At 41.5% G+C, this 15,298-nt stretch overlaps 1 protein-coding gene across 1 annotated transcript in view; it reads left to right on the top strand.

Moving 5' to 3' along the window:
- Positions 1-15,298, top strand: part of MCCC1 (methylcrotonyl-CoA carboxylase subunit 1) — a 69,775-nt gene that overhangs the window by 27,007 nt on the left and 27,470 nt on the right. Inside the window, exons 8-9 of the mRNA XM_081235802.1 lie at positions 10,773-10,884; positions 12,463-12,544. Coding sequence (XP_081091928.1) covers positions 10,773-10,884; positions 12,463-12,544 — 194 coding nt within the window. The remainder of the gene's footprint in view (positions 1-10,772; positions 10,885-12,462; positions 12,545-15,298) is intronic.

Here is a 15,298-nt window from a genome sequence, read left to right as displayed (position 1 = left end):
TTGTTTTTGTATCCATTCAGCCACTCTGTGTCTTTTGGTGGGAGCATTTAGTCCATTTACATTTAAGGTAATTATTGATACGTATGTTCCTATTCCCATTTCCTTAATTGCTTTGGGTTCGTTATTGTAGGTATATTCCTTCTGTTGTGTTTCTTGCCTAGAGAAGTTCCTTTAGCATTTGTTGTAAAGCTGGTTTGGTGGTGCTGAACTCTCTCAGCTTTTGCTTGTCTGTAAACGTTTTAATTTCTCCATCAAATCTGAATGAGATCCTTGCTGGGTAGAGTAATCTTGGTTGCAGCTTTCTCTCCTTCATCACTTTAATTATGTCCTGCCACTCCCTTCTGGCTTGTAGAGTTTCTGCTGAGAGATCAGCTGTTAACCTGATGGGGATTCCCTTGTGTGTTATTTGTTGTTTTTCCCTTGCTGCTTTTAATATGATTTCTTTGTGTTTAATTTTTGACAGTTTGATTAATATGTGTCTTGGTGTATTTCTCCTTGGATTTATTCTGTATGGGACTCTCTGTGCCTCCTGGACTTGATTAACTATTTCCTTTCCCATGTTAGGGAAGTTTTCAACTATAATCTCTTCAAATATTTTCTCAGTCCCTTTCTTTTTCTCTTCTTCTTCTGGAGCCCCTATAATTCGAATGTTGGTGCGTTTAATGTTGTCCCAGAGGTCTCTGAGACTGTCCTCTGTTCTTTTCATTCTTTTTTCTTTATATTGCTCTGCATCAGTTATTTCCACTATTTTATCTTCCACCTCACTTATCCGTTCTTCTGCCTCAGTTATTCTGCTATTGATCCCATCTAGAGTATTTTTCATTTCATTTATTGTGTTTTTAATCGATGCTTGATTCATCTTTAGTTCTTCTAGGTCCTTGTTAACTGTTTCTTTCATTTTGTCTATTCTATTTCCAAGATTATGGATCTTGGAAATAGAATCTTGGATCAGCTTTACTATCATTATTCTGAATTCTTTTTCAGGTAGACTGCCTATTACCTCTTCATTTGTTAGGTCTGGTAGGTTTTTATCTTGCTCCTTCACCTGCTGTGTGTTTTTCTGTCTTCTCATTTTGCTTATGTTAATGTGTTTGGGGTCTCCTTTTTTCAGGCTGCAGATTCGTAGTTCCCGTTGTTTTTGGTGTCTGTCCCCAGTGGCTAAGGTTGTTTCAGTAGGTTGTGTAGGCTTCCTGGTGGGGGGGACTAATGCCTGTGTTCTGGTGGTTGTGGCTCGATCTTGTCTTTCTGGTGGACAGGTCCACGTCTGGTGGTGTGTTTTGGGGTGCCTATGGCCTTATTATGTTTTTAGGTAGCCTCTCTGCGAATGGGTGGGGTTGTGTTCCTGCCTTGCTAGTTGCTTGGCATAGGGTGACCAGCACTGTAGCTTGCTGGCCGTTGACTGAAGCTGGGTGCTGGTGTTGAGATGGAGATCTCTGGGAGATTTTCGCTGCTTGATATTATGTGGAGCTGGGAGGTCTCTTGTGGACCCATGTCCTGAAGTTGGCTCTCCCACTTCAGAGGCACAGCACTGACTCCTGGCTGCAGCACCAAGAGCCTTTCATCCACCCGGCTCAGAATAACAGGGAGAAAAAGTAGAAAGAAAGAATTAGTAGAAGAAAGAAAGAGAGAGCGAAAGAAAGGAAGAAGGGAAGAAAGGAAGGACGGAAGAAAGAAAGGAAGGAGGGAGCGAGGGAGGAAGGAGGGAAAGAAAGAAGGAAAGAAAGGAGGGAGGGAGGGAGGAATGAAAGCAAAAGGAAGAGTGAATGGAAGATGGGAGGGAGGGAGGGAGGAAGGAAAGAAAGAAAGCGACAGGAAGGAGGGAGGGAGGAAGGATAGAAAAAGAAAGTGGAAAGAAGAAGGGTGGGAGGGAGGGAGGGAGGAAAGAAAAAGAAAGAAGGAAAGGAGGAGCGGAGGGAGGGAGGGAGGAAGGGAAGGTAGGAAAAAAAGAAAGAGCAGGTAAAGTAAAATAGAATAAAGTATGAAATATAGTAGCGTTATTAAAATTAAAAAGTAATTATTGAAAAAAAAAACGGACCGATAGAACCCTGGGACATATGGTGGAAGCAAAGCTATACAGAGAGAATCTTACACAGAAGATTACACATACACATTCACAAAAAGAGAGCAGGGGGAAAAAATCAAAAATCTTGCTCTCCAAGTCCACCTCCTCAATTTGGGATAATTCGTTGTAAAAAGAGGAAAAGGGCAAGAAGTCTGAAATCTTGCTCTCTAAGTCCACCTCCTTAATTTGGGATAATTCGTTGTAGAAAGAGGAAAAGGGGGGAAAGTCTTAAATCTTGTCCTCAAAGTCCACTTCCTCAATTTGGGATGATTCGCTGTCCATTCATGCACTCCACAGACGCAGGGCACATCAAATGGACCGTGGAGCTTTAATCCGCTGCCTCCGAGGCTGCACAGAGAGATTTCCCTGTCTCTGCTCTCACAGCTCCCGGGTCTCAGCCTTGGACCTGGCCCCACCTCTGCGCGTAGGTCGCCGGAGGGCGTCCGTTCTTCGCTCAGACAGGACGGGTTTAAAGGAGCCGCTGATTCGGGGGCTCTGGCTCACTCAGGCAGAGGGGAGGGAGGGGTGCGCAGTGTGGGGCGGGCCTGCGGCGGCAGAGGCCGGCGTGACGTTGCAGCAGCCCGTGGCGCTCCGTGCGCTTTCCCGGGAAAGCCGTCCCCTGGTCCCGGGACCCCGGCAGTGGCGGGGTGCACAGGCCCCCCGGAAGGCGGGGCGGACAGTGACCCGCGCTCGCACACAGGCCCCGCGGCGGCGGCGGCGGCAGCAGCCCCAGCGTCCCACGCCCGTCTCCGAGGTCCGCGCCTTACCCGCGGCTCGCGCCTGTCTCCGGCGCTTCCCCAAGCAGCCCTCTTAATGCCCTCTCCTCGCGCACCAGGAAACAAAAGGGAAAAAAGTCTCTTGCCTCTTCGGCAGCTCCAGACCCTTTCCCCGGACTCCCTCCGGGCTAGCCGTGGTGCACTAACCCCTTCAGGCTCTCTTCCTGCCGCCAGCCCCAGTCCTCTCCCTGCGCTCCGACTGAAAGCCGATACCCGAGCCTCAGCTCCCAGCCCCGCCCGCCCTGGCGGCCGAGCAGACAAGCCTCTCGGGCTGGTGTGTGCCTGAGGGCACCGATCCTCTGCCAGAATCTCTCCGCTTTGCCCTCCGCACCCCTGTTGCTGTGCTCTCCTCCGCTACTCCGAAGCTTTCCCCCTCCGCCACCTGCAGTCTCCGCCCGCGAAGGGGCTTGTAGTGTGTAGAAACCTTCCCTCCTTCACGGCTCCCTCCCACTGGTGCAGGTCCCGTCCCTATCCTATTGTCTCTGTTTATTCTTTTTTTCTTTTGCCCTACCCAGGTATGTGGGGAGTTTCTTGCCTTTTGGGGGGTCTGAGGTCTTCTGTCAGCGTTCAGTAGGTGTTCTGTAGGAGTTGTTCCACGTGTAGATGAATTTCTGATGTATCTGTGGGGAGGAAGGTGATCTCCGCGTCTTACTCTTCCGCCATCTTCCTCCGGGTCCGTATCCTTCTATTTCTAGTCTAATTCCTGCAACAATCCCATTTGGTAGACCCTGTTCCCATTTTTCAGGTGAAAATACTGAGCAACAGAGTGGTCATCTGACTTGCCTGACGTTTCCCAGCTGGGAAGTGGTGAAGCTGGGATTTGAATCCAGGCAGTTTGACTCCAGAATTCACACTCTAAGTGACCACACCGAACTGCTTCTCTGGGTACCACTATAGCAGATACTATGTGGATTTCTAATTTATTTTATTATCAGGAATTTTATTTTCATGTGTATTGCTTAAAATAAGATATTGATTATAAAAGCTTCTTGTTTCATAGATTTTGTGTTAAATACAGACACACACACACACACACACACATACATATATATAAACCTGTAAGTCAAGTGACTTTATAGAGAAAAATTCATTTGGGGACCATGACCAGAGAGAGATTTACCTTGAAGGTAATGAACTAAAGCTTCAGGCCCTTCTCTTGCATGAACCTCTTTGAAGATCCTGTACCCACTTTTGTACTCATCTTAAACTGGGCTCCCAAATTGTTTTTGTTTCAAGCCCTACAAAACTTAGAACTGTCCCTGAGCATGACACAGTAATTAAATTCATTTAGAATGTGATAGTTAAAAAAAAACAAAAAAGTCAATCTCAAAATAGGCCAGTTGATTAGGAGAGCACAACGTATGCCACCTGTTAGTGGGAAATAAGGCAAAAATGGAGGAAGTTCTAAGGTAAATTGAAGGTTCCTTTCCACAGTAGCTTTCAGAAAAGGATAGGCTAACTATCCACATTGGCGTACTCTTGAGTTAAAATTGTCGTGGAGACATCAGCTAGCTATTTCAGTGACTGTAACTCAATGCCTGCAACATTTTTGAAGATGTAGATTCTTTACTTGCGAAATGTTAGCTAAATATTACCTCACATTGTAATTTATACTCTCAATACCTGGGAAGCTTCTGGGAATCAAGGACCTGGTAGTTTCTTTCTTTTTATTTTCCCATATATATTACCTGGCATTATTTTCTTCATGATAGGCATCAGTAATATTTTTTTAAATATAGAAATAATATGAATACATTACAAACTTGGAAAACCAAGTCAGTCATAAGCTCATTCTCCTGATATAAGTATTAGTATTTCTACATATTTCTCTTCTGTGTTTTCTAGTAATAACATTTCAATATCATGATAATCACTATTTTATATTCTACTAAATAATTATCTGTTGAGTTAATGGAGTACCAGAAGATTGTCAAGGTGGTGCTGATAACTGAGAAAAGTAGAAATCAAGAGGTATTATATAATAAATCTGATCAGAACTATTGAGCTTATCTGAAAGGTTGGGATAGATAACAATCTTCAAAGTGTACTATTTTAGAGAATTAAAAAAAAATCAGATTCCTTCCTCACTTCATATTCAGTGCACATTCTAGAGGGATTAAAAATGTGGGAGGGTATCATGATCCCTGTTACAGATGGAGAAGCAGGGCCAGAAGGTGAAGTATCGACCAGTTCTCAGAATCACGTCTGCCTGCCACTGCCTTTCTGGCTGCTCCAGGACCTCCAGTAACTGACCTTGTATAGCACCTTCATCAGCAGAAGACTCAGATCCAGCTCCTGACCTAACACACACATGAATCATGAGACCAGGACCCATTTCCCAGGCATGTGACCTGGGCAGTTCACAGGGCCCTGAGCTCAGAAGGGTCCATATTTGGTTTAATACCCCGTGAAGGCATCTTAAAATTCTTAATAACATTTTAAAAGGGGCCCTGCATTTTCACTTTGCAATGGATCCATAAATTATGTAATGGGTCCTGCATGTGACTTTGGACGAGAAAAGGAACAGATGAGATGAGGAAATCTGGCTGGGGCAGCCACAGAGGAAGCAGAGGCCAGGGGTTGTGAGGGCCCTCTCTTCTCGGTTCTCAGCGGATCCCTCCATCCCCTGCTTTGAAAGGAAACAATGGCTCCTGCTTAAGAGGCTTCACCTCCCCAGCCTTTTGGGTCAAGCAGATTCTGCATATGCGTCATATCATATGATATTTGTCTTTCTCTGTCTGACTTCACTTAGTATGATGGTCTCTGGTTTCATCCATGTTGCTGCGGATGGCATTGTTTCATTCTTTTTGGTGGCTGAGTGATATTCCATTGATACATGTACCGCATCTTCTTTGTCCATTCGTCTGTTGATGGACATTTGGGTTGCTTCCATGTCCTGGCTATTGTAAACAGCACTACAGTGAACACTGGGGTGCATGTATCCTTTTGAACCATGTTTTTCTCTGGATATATGCCCAAGAGTGGGATTGCTGGATTGTATGGTAGCTCCATTTTTAGCTTCTTGGGGAGCCTCCATGCTGTTCTCCATAGTGGTTGTGCCAGTTTACATTCCCACCAACAGTGCGGGAGGGCTCCCTTTCCTCCACACCTTCTGTAGCAGTTACTGTTTGTGGATTTTTTGGTGATGGCCGTTCTGACCGGGGTGAAGTGATGCCTCATTGTAGTTTTGATTTGCATTTCTCAATTGCACTGTTTTTATGTGAAAAACGAATGGGACTTTTTTTTTTTTTTTAACCTTTGGGTAGAACCTATAGGGAGGTCTATTTTAGTTAGATCTTTGTAACACAGCAGGTGAGGGAAAGTTTTGTGAAGGTTTTTAAAGACAGTTGAGAGAGGGGGAGATGTTTCCAGAGGGTTGTGGAGTCTCCTCTGGGCCAAACCCTGGCAGCCACGCAGGCCACTCCTGCTCTGTCCAGTGGAAGACTGGCTACTGCACGTCTCTTCATCTTACTCATAAAGCTTCTAGGAGGCAAATATTTGTCAAAGCCAATGCCATAGGGCTTCCCTGGTGGCACAGTGGTGAAGAATCCGCCTGCCAATGCACGGGACATGGGTTCAAGCCCTGGTCCGGGAAGATCCCACATGCCGCGGAGCAACTAAGCCCGTGTGCCACAACTACTGAGCCTGCACTCTAGAGCCCATGAGCCACAACTACTGAGCCCACGTGCCACAACTACTGAAGCCTGCACGCCTAGAGCCCGTGCTCCACAACAAGAGAAGCCACCACAATGAGAAGCCCACGCATCTCAACAAATGGTAGCCCCCGCTCACCGCAACTAGAGAAAAGCCCATGCACAGCAACGAAGACCCAATGCAGCCAATAAATAAATAAATAAATAAATAAAATCTATTAAAAAAAACTGTGAATAGGAAAATAAAAACTTTAGAAGTCTTAGAAAATATCAAGGCATTCCTACTAGAAACCAGCTGCAAGATGTCTATCTAGCCAGACCCCAGCAGTGGCTGAACTGGAGTGACTGGGATTTGATGTACTTCTTGGTTCTCAGACACTGTGCTCCAGAATCTCTAAGTTAGGTAAAGCAACACAGAAAAGGATCATCAGAAAAAGGAAAATAACAAGAGTGATTTGACAACCGCAGAAATCCTAACAGAGCACAGATCCTCAATGAGCTTCCCTTGTAAACAACCAAAGGAAAAGTGTTTCCAACTTCTGAGAAGTCAGAAAAGAGCTATGTTGTGCTCCTGGTGTGGTCCCCGTATGTTCACTTCAGAACCTAGAGTTCCTGCTCTAGTGCCTCCTTCCCTGGAGCAGCTAAAGGATAAGGGAGAGTCAGTGGACCTGGTAAAGTCTTACAATTGGAATTTGAAAAACAAACAGCTCAGCTCCAACATGCAAAGAGCATAGAAGTTGTTACTCACACCCAAAAAGCAAGTAAAAATCTGAACAAAATAAAAATCAATGAATTTTAGACCCATCAGAGGCCACAAGGCAAACCACCACCCTGAAATCTGGGCAAGCAAGTGAAGACAGCAAATCACAGCCAAGATCAGCTAACCTGGAGCAGAAGCTGCGGGAGCCATAAACTGATAGGGACACTTACATGGGAATTTTGACAAATTACTAGAGGCTGCATGTGGACTAGCTTGATGGTGAGGGCCCAGTTTTAGGGGGAACCCCAAATTTTCATAGGTTTTTCTTCCAAGGACACCACCAAGTTCTCAAAGTGAAAATCCAAGAAAAATTCCCTCACATTTTGGGGCAGGAGGAGGAAAAAAGAAACCATTCTGAAATAGGCCCAGAGCTGTCTGTTCTCCCTACCAAAGGCCAGCACTCAAAGGGAAACTTTGCCAGAGCCTTTTCTGTCCCGGGGGAAGGGCAGTTAGCCAACTCTAGTCTTCCTGTTTCACGTAAGGGAAGAAAAAAAAAAAAAAGCTAAGAAACACTTCTGAGGCACACAGGGACACAGACCCACTGAAAGACCGAGATTTAATCCTAAGATTATAGAGTGCTTTCCCTTGCCCACACCCTACTGCCATGTCACCAGGGCCCCTGTATAATAACCAGATTACAACCAAAAGAGCTGCAAGACACAGACTCTGATTAAGGAGTTCTTAGACAAAAGGACAAAAGGAGAAAAAACAAAACAAGGACACTAGAGGGAACTGAAGCCTCTGGCACCTGTAGCTACTGCAGACATTAAACACAGCCTGCCTCCTAGCCAGGCTAACATAAAATCTCACATGAAAGTTTTATTCACCTCAGTTCCTGTTCTGTGACATATTATGCCTGGCATTTAACCAAAAAATATTACAGGGCGTGCTAAAAGACAAGAAAAGCATGGTCTGAAGAGAAAAAGCAAGCATCAGAACTGGACTGAAATATGACACAGATTTTGGAATTATCAGGTGTAGAATTTAAAGTAACTAATATGTTAAGGGCCCTAATGGAGCAGTAGGTGACATGCAAGAACATATGGGTAATGTAAGCAGAGAGATGGAAGCTCTAAGAAAAAAAATCAAAAGAAAATGCCAGGAATCAAAAACATTGTAACAGAAAGGAGGAATGCATTTGATGGACTCAGGGTAGACTGGACACAGCTGAGAAAAGAAAGAGTGACCTTGAACTTATGTCAGTGGATATTTCCCAAATTAAAATGCAAAGAGAAATAATGAAAACAAACAAACAGAACAGAATATCTGAGAATTGTGGGACAATTTTAAAAGGTGTAATATATGCATCATTTGAATACTACAAGGGGAAGAAAGAAAGAGGCGGGAGAAATATTTGAAGTAATAATGGCCAAGATATTTCCAAAATTAATGACATACACCAAATTATAGAACCAGGAAGTTCAGGGTATACCAAAAGCAGGATAAATGTCAAAAATTTTTTGAATCATATTAAAACTGCAGGAAACCAAAGACAAAAAAAGTCTTGAAAAAAGCTACAAAGGAAAAACACCTTATCTACAGAGGAGCAAGGATAAGAAGTACATCAGACATAGCTAGTAGGAAGCAGCCACATAGCACAGGGAGATCAGCTCAGTGCTTTGTGACCACCTAGAGGGGTGGGATAGGGAGCGTGGGACAGAGAAGCAAGAGGGAGGAGATATGGGGATATATGTATATGTATAGCTGATTCACTTTGTTATACAACAGAAACCTACACACCATTGTAAAGCAATTATACTCCAATAAAGAAGTTAAAAAAAAACAGAAGAATAGTGGGTCGTGAACAAATTAAAAAAAAATAACACATCAGACTTAAGAATAGAGTGGACTGTTAAAATAAACACTACATATTTTCAAGAAAAAAAAAGAATAGAGTGGAGTAAAATATTTATAAAGGGTTGAAAGAAAAAAAATCAACCTATAAATTCTGTGTCCAGTGAAATTATCCTTCACACTTGAAGGAGAAATAAGGACTTTCTAAGACAAGCAAAAATTGAGGGAATTTGTCACTGGTAGACTTGTTTTACAAGAAATGGTTAAGTTCTTCAGGGAGAAGGAAAATGATGCAAGTCAGAAACTTGGATCTCTTCAAAGAAAGGAAGAGTGATAGAGAAAGAATAAACAAAGGCAAAATAAAATCTCTTGGTTTTTTATTCTTAATTGGTCTCACAGATAAGTTTATTCAAAATAATAATAGCAAGAATGTGTTTGGTGTTAGTAGCTTAAGGGTAAATAAAAATAGGAGGAAAGATCAAGGAAGCACATCCAAAAGGAAGAAATCAGCTCCTATTATTTTGTCAAGAGAATATGTTGGACAAGTTGGGAAATTTTTAAATGGAACATTCAGTAGAAATGATATATCAAGAAAAAAAATTCTTCCAAGTGGTTTAATGAAGTGTTTCATGAGGTAAACAGAAAGGAAGAGAAATGAGCCACTGTGCTGAAATAGTACGTTTATAAGACTTTCTGGGTTTTTAAAAAATTTCTTCTATGTTTGACAATTTTTATTTTAAATGCAACAGAAAAAAATGTTTGCTGGTCACTCATTTCTGTATTATGGTGGTGAATGTGTGAGGTGAAGTACAGTGTGAACATATCAAAATGAATCTCCTGAGAAGAATGCTTTCATATTCACCAAATGGTCTGTGTTACCCTTATTTTCTTAAGTGTTACGTGCATTTACTCTTTTTCTCTCTTTTTTAAAAATAAAGTTATTTATTTATTTATTTTGGCTGTGTTGGGTCTTCGTTGCTGCACATGGGCTTTTCTCTAGTTGCAGTGAGCAGGCTTCACATTGCGGTGGCTTCTCTTGTTGTGGAGCACGGGCTCTAGGCACGCAGGCTTCAGTAGTTGTGGCGTGAGCGCTCAGTTGTTGTGGCACACGGGCTCTAGAGCACAGGCTCAGTAGTTGTGGCACATGGGCTTAGTTGCTCCGCAGCATGTGGGATCTTCCTGGACCAGGGCTCGAACCTATGTCCCCTGCATTGGCAGGCGGATTCTTAACCACTGCGCCACCAGGGAAGTCCTGCCTTTACTCTTAATATGATTTCTGATAATTTTACTATTTTATACTCAACATTAAAGTTCCTTATTTTGTTTTTTATGATTTAATGTTGGTATATTCTTTAAAAACGAATGATCCATATAAATTTATTTCTTAACCTTTCTATGGATGAGCCATTATAATTTCCAGTCTGCCTTAGTTTATCAAATCTGACTGTAAGAGTTGCTTTTTTAAAATCCCCTGATCATAAAAATATGTTTTCATTGACTTTTTGAGGATACATGAATTGTGACTATAACTTGTAATTCTGATGTATTCAGATTTGTCAGTCTTTTCCTTGGCAGTTTGTACTTGTGACTTGCCCCTACTGTGGGGTCATAAATATGGTCTCCAGTGTTTTCTGTCTTTTCTTATCTCTCACTCATTTCATATATATAATTTTTTTTCTTGAATGTTCAACCTACAAATGGAAACTTCTTGTTGGGTTTTTAAATAGGCATGTGGAAGTCCAGGTGTTTGGTGACCACCATGGCAATGCTGTGTACTTGTTTGAAAGAGACTGTAGTGTACAGAGGAGACATCAGAAGATCATTGAGGAGGCCCCAGGGGTAAGGATCTTGTAAAGAAATTTGTCAACTTCTCTATATTGTAAATCTCAGTTTAAATTCTGACTTTTGGGTCAGAAATCTGTGAAGCTAGTATTCCCCCAAAGTCCTGCTGAACAACCATTCCCCAGTAGTAATACAGCCTCACTGCAGTGTTGGGGATGAGGAAGGGTTGATATTCTGGGGCTACCATACTGAGGGCGCACTAAGACCATGATCCTTCTGGATGGTATCTGGGAAAATCTGCTCTGATCCAAGTAGTATCTGACTTACAGTGAACAGCTACCGTTTCCATGCAGATTTTAAATTGTAATTAACTAGCGTGTTTGAAAAATGGAATGGTCTTGTTAATTGAATGTATTTTTTTATGAAGAACATTCTTTTAACTGGTGTTTCAGATGTTCCTAAAATATATTAGTCATCTTCCCAACTTAAAGGTTATGTTGTATAGAGGAGAGATTTGGATTTGCTCTTATTTGGCCCCTTTTGCCCCCTTATAATTGTTTACCTCTGAGTCTACCTCTTGATTGACTCAGGTTGTCACCCGGGTCAAGGCCTACTCCTAGGATTACCTATTTTCAGATTTACATTTCTTTGGAATCTGCTACTGCCGTAGGCCTCTTGTCCAAAGTTATATTCATGTTTTTTTCAGTATGTATTTCTAAAAGATCAGAGATCTAAGGTTTCTGATTAATCAGTTAGTTATTCTCATACTGTATTCAAAATTCAATTTCTGTTGCAGAGTATATTATACCGTCTGAAGTAAATGTCAACAATAATTTCAATAAAACCTTATTTTCAAGCAGCGATTGCTTAAATAAAAATCTGTAGAGCGCCATTCAACAATGTTAAAAGGCTTTGTCTACTTATTGATATACATTTTATGAACTTTTTTTTTTTTTTTTGGCCGTGCCATGCACGGCACGCAGGATCTATTTCCCTGCGCCCCCTGCAGTGGAAGTGTGAAATCTTAACCACTGGACCGCCAGGGAAGTCCCTGGACCTTTCTTATTAACTTGCAATCTCAACGTTTACCATTATTCCAAGATAATTATTGGGCATATGACCCAGATTGCTTTATCATCTTGAAACAAATAGAGATTATTCAAAGTTTTTGTATTAATATATGTAATTTTAAGTGGGCATATGATCATGAAAGTTATTTTGGGGAATTCTGTGGTGGTCCAGTGGTTAGGACTAAGTGCTTTCACTGTTGTGGGCCTGGGTTCCATCTCTGGTTGGGAATCTAAGATCCTGCAAGCCGCACAGTATGGCCAAAAAAAAAAAAAACAAAAGAAAAGATAGCTATTTTGTAGGTACAAGGGACAGAGATATGTCATTATGCTAAGTAATATCTGCAATTCATAGAAATTACTAACAGAATCATTAAACTTTGGTATAGGGACAGTTGAACTGTGGTATAAGACAGTATTTCATGATGAAATGTATAACATTAGATATTTATCCTTATTATCTCTTTAATGCAATATTTGATACATAGAAATGTACTATTGAATCTTAATGGAAACTTCTAGTAGAACAAAGTACTAATGGAAATTTATTTCAAATATTTTTTCATAGCCTGGTATTAAACCTGAAGTAAGAAAAAAGCTTGGAGAAGCTGCAGTCAGAGCTGCTAAAGCTGTAAATTATGTTGGCGCAGGTATGTCAAGATTGGCTTCTAACAGAGAAAGAGGAAAATTCATTTGTGTTTTGAAAGGCAAACGAAACATACAGCTTTGAAATCATTGGCTTTCAAACTTTTTTGACTATATCCACATTAAGAAGTACATTTTGGGCTTCCCTGGTGGCGTGGTGTTTGAGAGTCCGCCTGCTGATGCAGGGGACACGGGTTCGTGCCCCGGTCCGGGAAGATCCCACATGCCGTGGAACGGCTGGGCCCGTGAGCCATGGCCGCTGAGCCTGCACGTCCGGAGCCTGTGGTCCACAATGGGAGAGGCCACAGCAGTGAGAGGCCCGCGTACAGGAAAAAAAAAAAAAAAAGAAGTACATTTTACGTTGAGAACCAGTATGTAAACGTGTTTATGTTTATATACATGTATATTGGGGGGAAAATGTCACTAAACAGTACTTAGCCTAATTCTGTATAATGCTATTTGATATTTTCTATCTTATTTTGAAATAAAATTGCTAAAATTATTTTTTTGCATTTTTCAAAACTAGTAAACTTCAATGTTTTAGAGCAGTTTTAGGTTCACAGCACAACTGAGCAGCAAGTTCAAAGAGTTCTCACACCCCCTGTCCCCCCGCAACATAGCCTCCCCCACTGTCAACATCCTGCACCAGAGCAGTGCTTTTGTTACAACTGATGAACCTACACGGACACATCATTATCACCCAGAGTCCATAGTTTACATTAGGGTTCGCTCTTGATGTTGTACATTCTGTGAGTTTGGAGAAATATATAATGACACGTGTCCAACATATATCCACCATTGTAATATCTTACAGAATAGTCTCAGTGCCCTAAATATGCTCTTCATTCCTCCCTGCCTCTAACCCCTGACAACCACTGATCTTTTTATTGCTTCTATAGTTTTGTCTTTTCTAAAATGTTACATAGTTGGAATCATACAGTATGTAGCCTTTTCAGGATGGCTTCTTTCACTTAGTAATATGTATTTAAGTTTCCTCCATATCTTTTCATGGCTTGATAGTTCATTTCTGTTTAGTGTTGAATGATATTCCATTATCTGGATGTACCACAGTTTACTTATCTTCTGACCTACTGAAGGGCCTCCAAGTTTGGTAATTATAAATAAAGCTACTGTAAACATCTGTGTACAGGGTTTTGTGTAGACACAGCTTCAATTCATTTGGGTAAATACCAAGAAGTATGATTGCTGGATCACATGGTAAGAGTATGTTTAGTTTTATAAGAAACTGCCGAAGTGTTCCAAAGTGGCTGTACCATTTTGCATTTCCACCAGCAGAGTATGAGAGTTCCTGTTGCTCCACATCCTCACCAGCATTTGGTATTGTCAGTGTTCCAGATTATGGGTATTCTAATACGTGTATCTCAGGTATCTTCAGGTCTTTTGCCCATTTTTTAAATATTTATTTATTTATTTATTTATTTTTTGGGCTGTGTTGGGTCTTTGTTTCTGTGCGAAGGCTTTCTCTAGTTGTGGCGAGCGGGGGCCACTCTTCATCGCGGTGCACTGGCCTCTCACTGTCACGGCCTCTCTTGTTGTGGAGCACAGGCTCCAGATGTGCAGACTCAGTAGTTGTGGCTTACGGGCCTAGTTGCTCTGCGGCATGTGGGATCTTCCCAGACCAGGGCTCAAACCCGTGTCCCCTGCATTGGCAGGCAGATTCTCAACCACTGCGCCACCAGGGAAGCCCTGCGCATTTTTTAATTGGGTTGTTTGCTTTCTTATTGTTGAGCTTTAAGGGTTCTTTATATATTAGATAACAGTCCTTCATCAGATGTACCTTTTGCAAATATTTTCTTTCAGTCTGTGGCTAGTTTTTGCATTCTGTTGACATTGTCTTTCGCCAAGCAGAAGTTTTTAATTTTAGTGAAGTCCAGTTTATCAGTTATTTTTTTCATGGATCATGCCTTTGCTGTTGTATCTAGAAGGACATCACCATGCTCAAGGTCAACTAGGTTTTTTCCTGTGTTGTCTTCTAGGAGTTTTATGGTTTTGTGTTTTACATTTAGGTCTTTGAACCATTTTGAGTTAATTTTTGTAAGGTCTGTGTTGAGATTCTTTTTTTTTTTTTTTTGCATGTAGTTGCCCAGTTGTTCCAGCACCATTTCTTGAAAAGACTGTTTTTTCTCCATTGTATTGCCTTTGCTCCTTTGTCAAAGCTCAGTTGTCTGTATTTCTGTGAGTCTATTTCTGGACTCTCTATTCTTTTCCACTGATCTATTTGTTCTCTCACCGGTACTTCACTGTTTTGATTACTGTAGCTTTATAGTAAGTCTTGAATTCAGATAGTGTCAGTCTTCCCATTTTGTCATTTTGTCAGACTGAGTTGGTTATTCGGGTCTTTTGCATCTCCGTATAACCGTTAGAATCAATTTTTTGATATCCACAAAATAACTTGCCGGGATTTTGATTGGGGTTGCATTGACTCTACATAACAAGTTGGGAAGAACTGACGTCTTGACAATGTTGAGTCTTCCTACCCATGAGCATGGAATATTTCTCCATTTAGTTAATTCTTCTTTGACTTCTTTTACCAGAATTTTATAGTTTCCTCATATACATCTTATACATATTCTGTTAGATTTATACCTATTTCATGGGGGAGGGTGCTAATGTAAATTGTATTGTGTTTTTAATTTCAAATTCAACTTGTTTGCTTGTATGTTGGAAAACAATTGACTTTTGTATATTAACCTTGTATCCTGCAACCATGATATGGTCACTTATTAGTTCCAGGAGGT

The sequence above is a fragment of the Mesoplodon bidens genome (genome assembly GCF_964165515.1).
Source record: "Mesoplodon bidens genome assembly, chromosome: 5".
Lineage (NCBI taxonomy): Eukaryota > Metazoa > Chordata > Mammalia > Artiodactyla > Ziphiidae > Mesoplodon > Mesoplodon bidens.
This window is presented reverse-complemented; position numbering and strand designations above follow the sequence as displayed.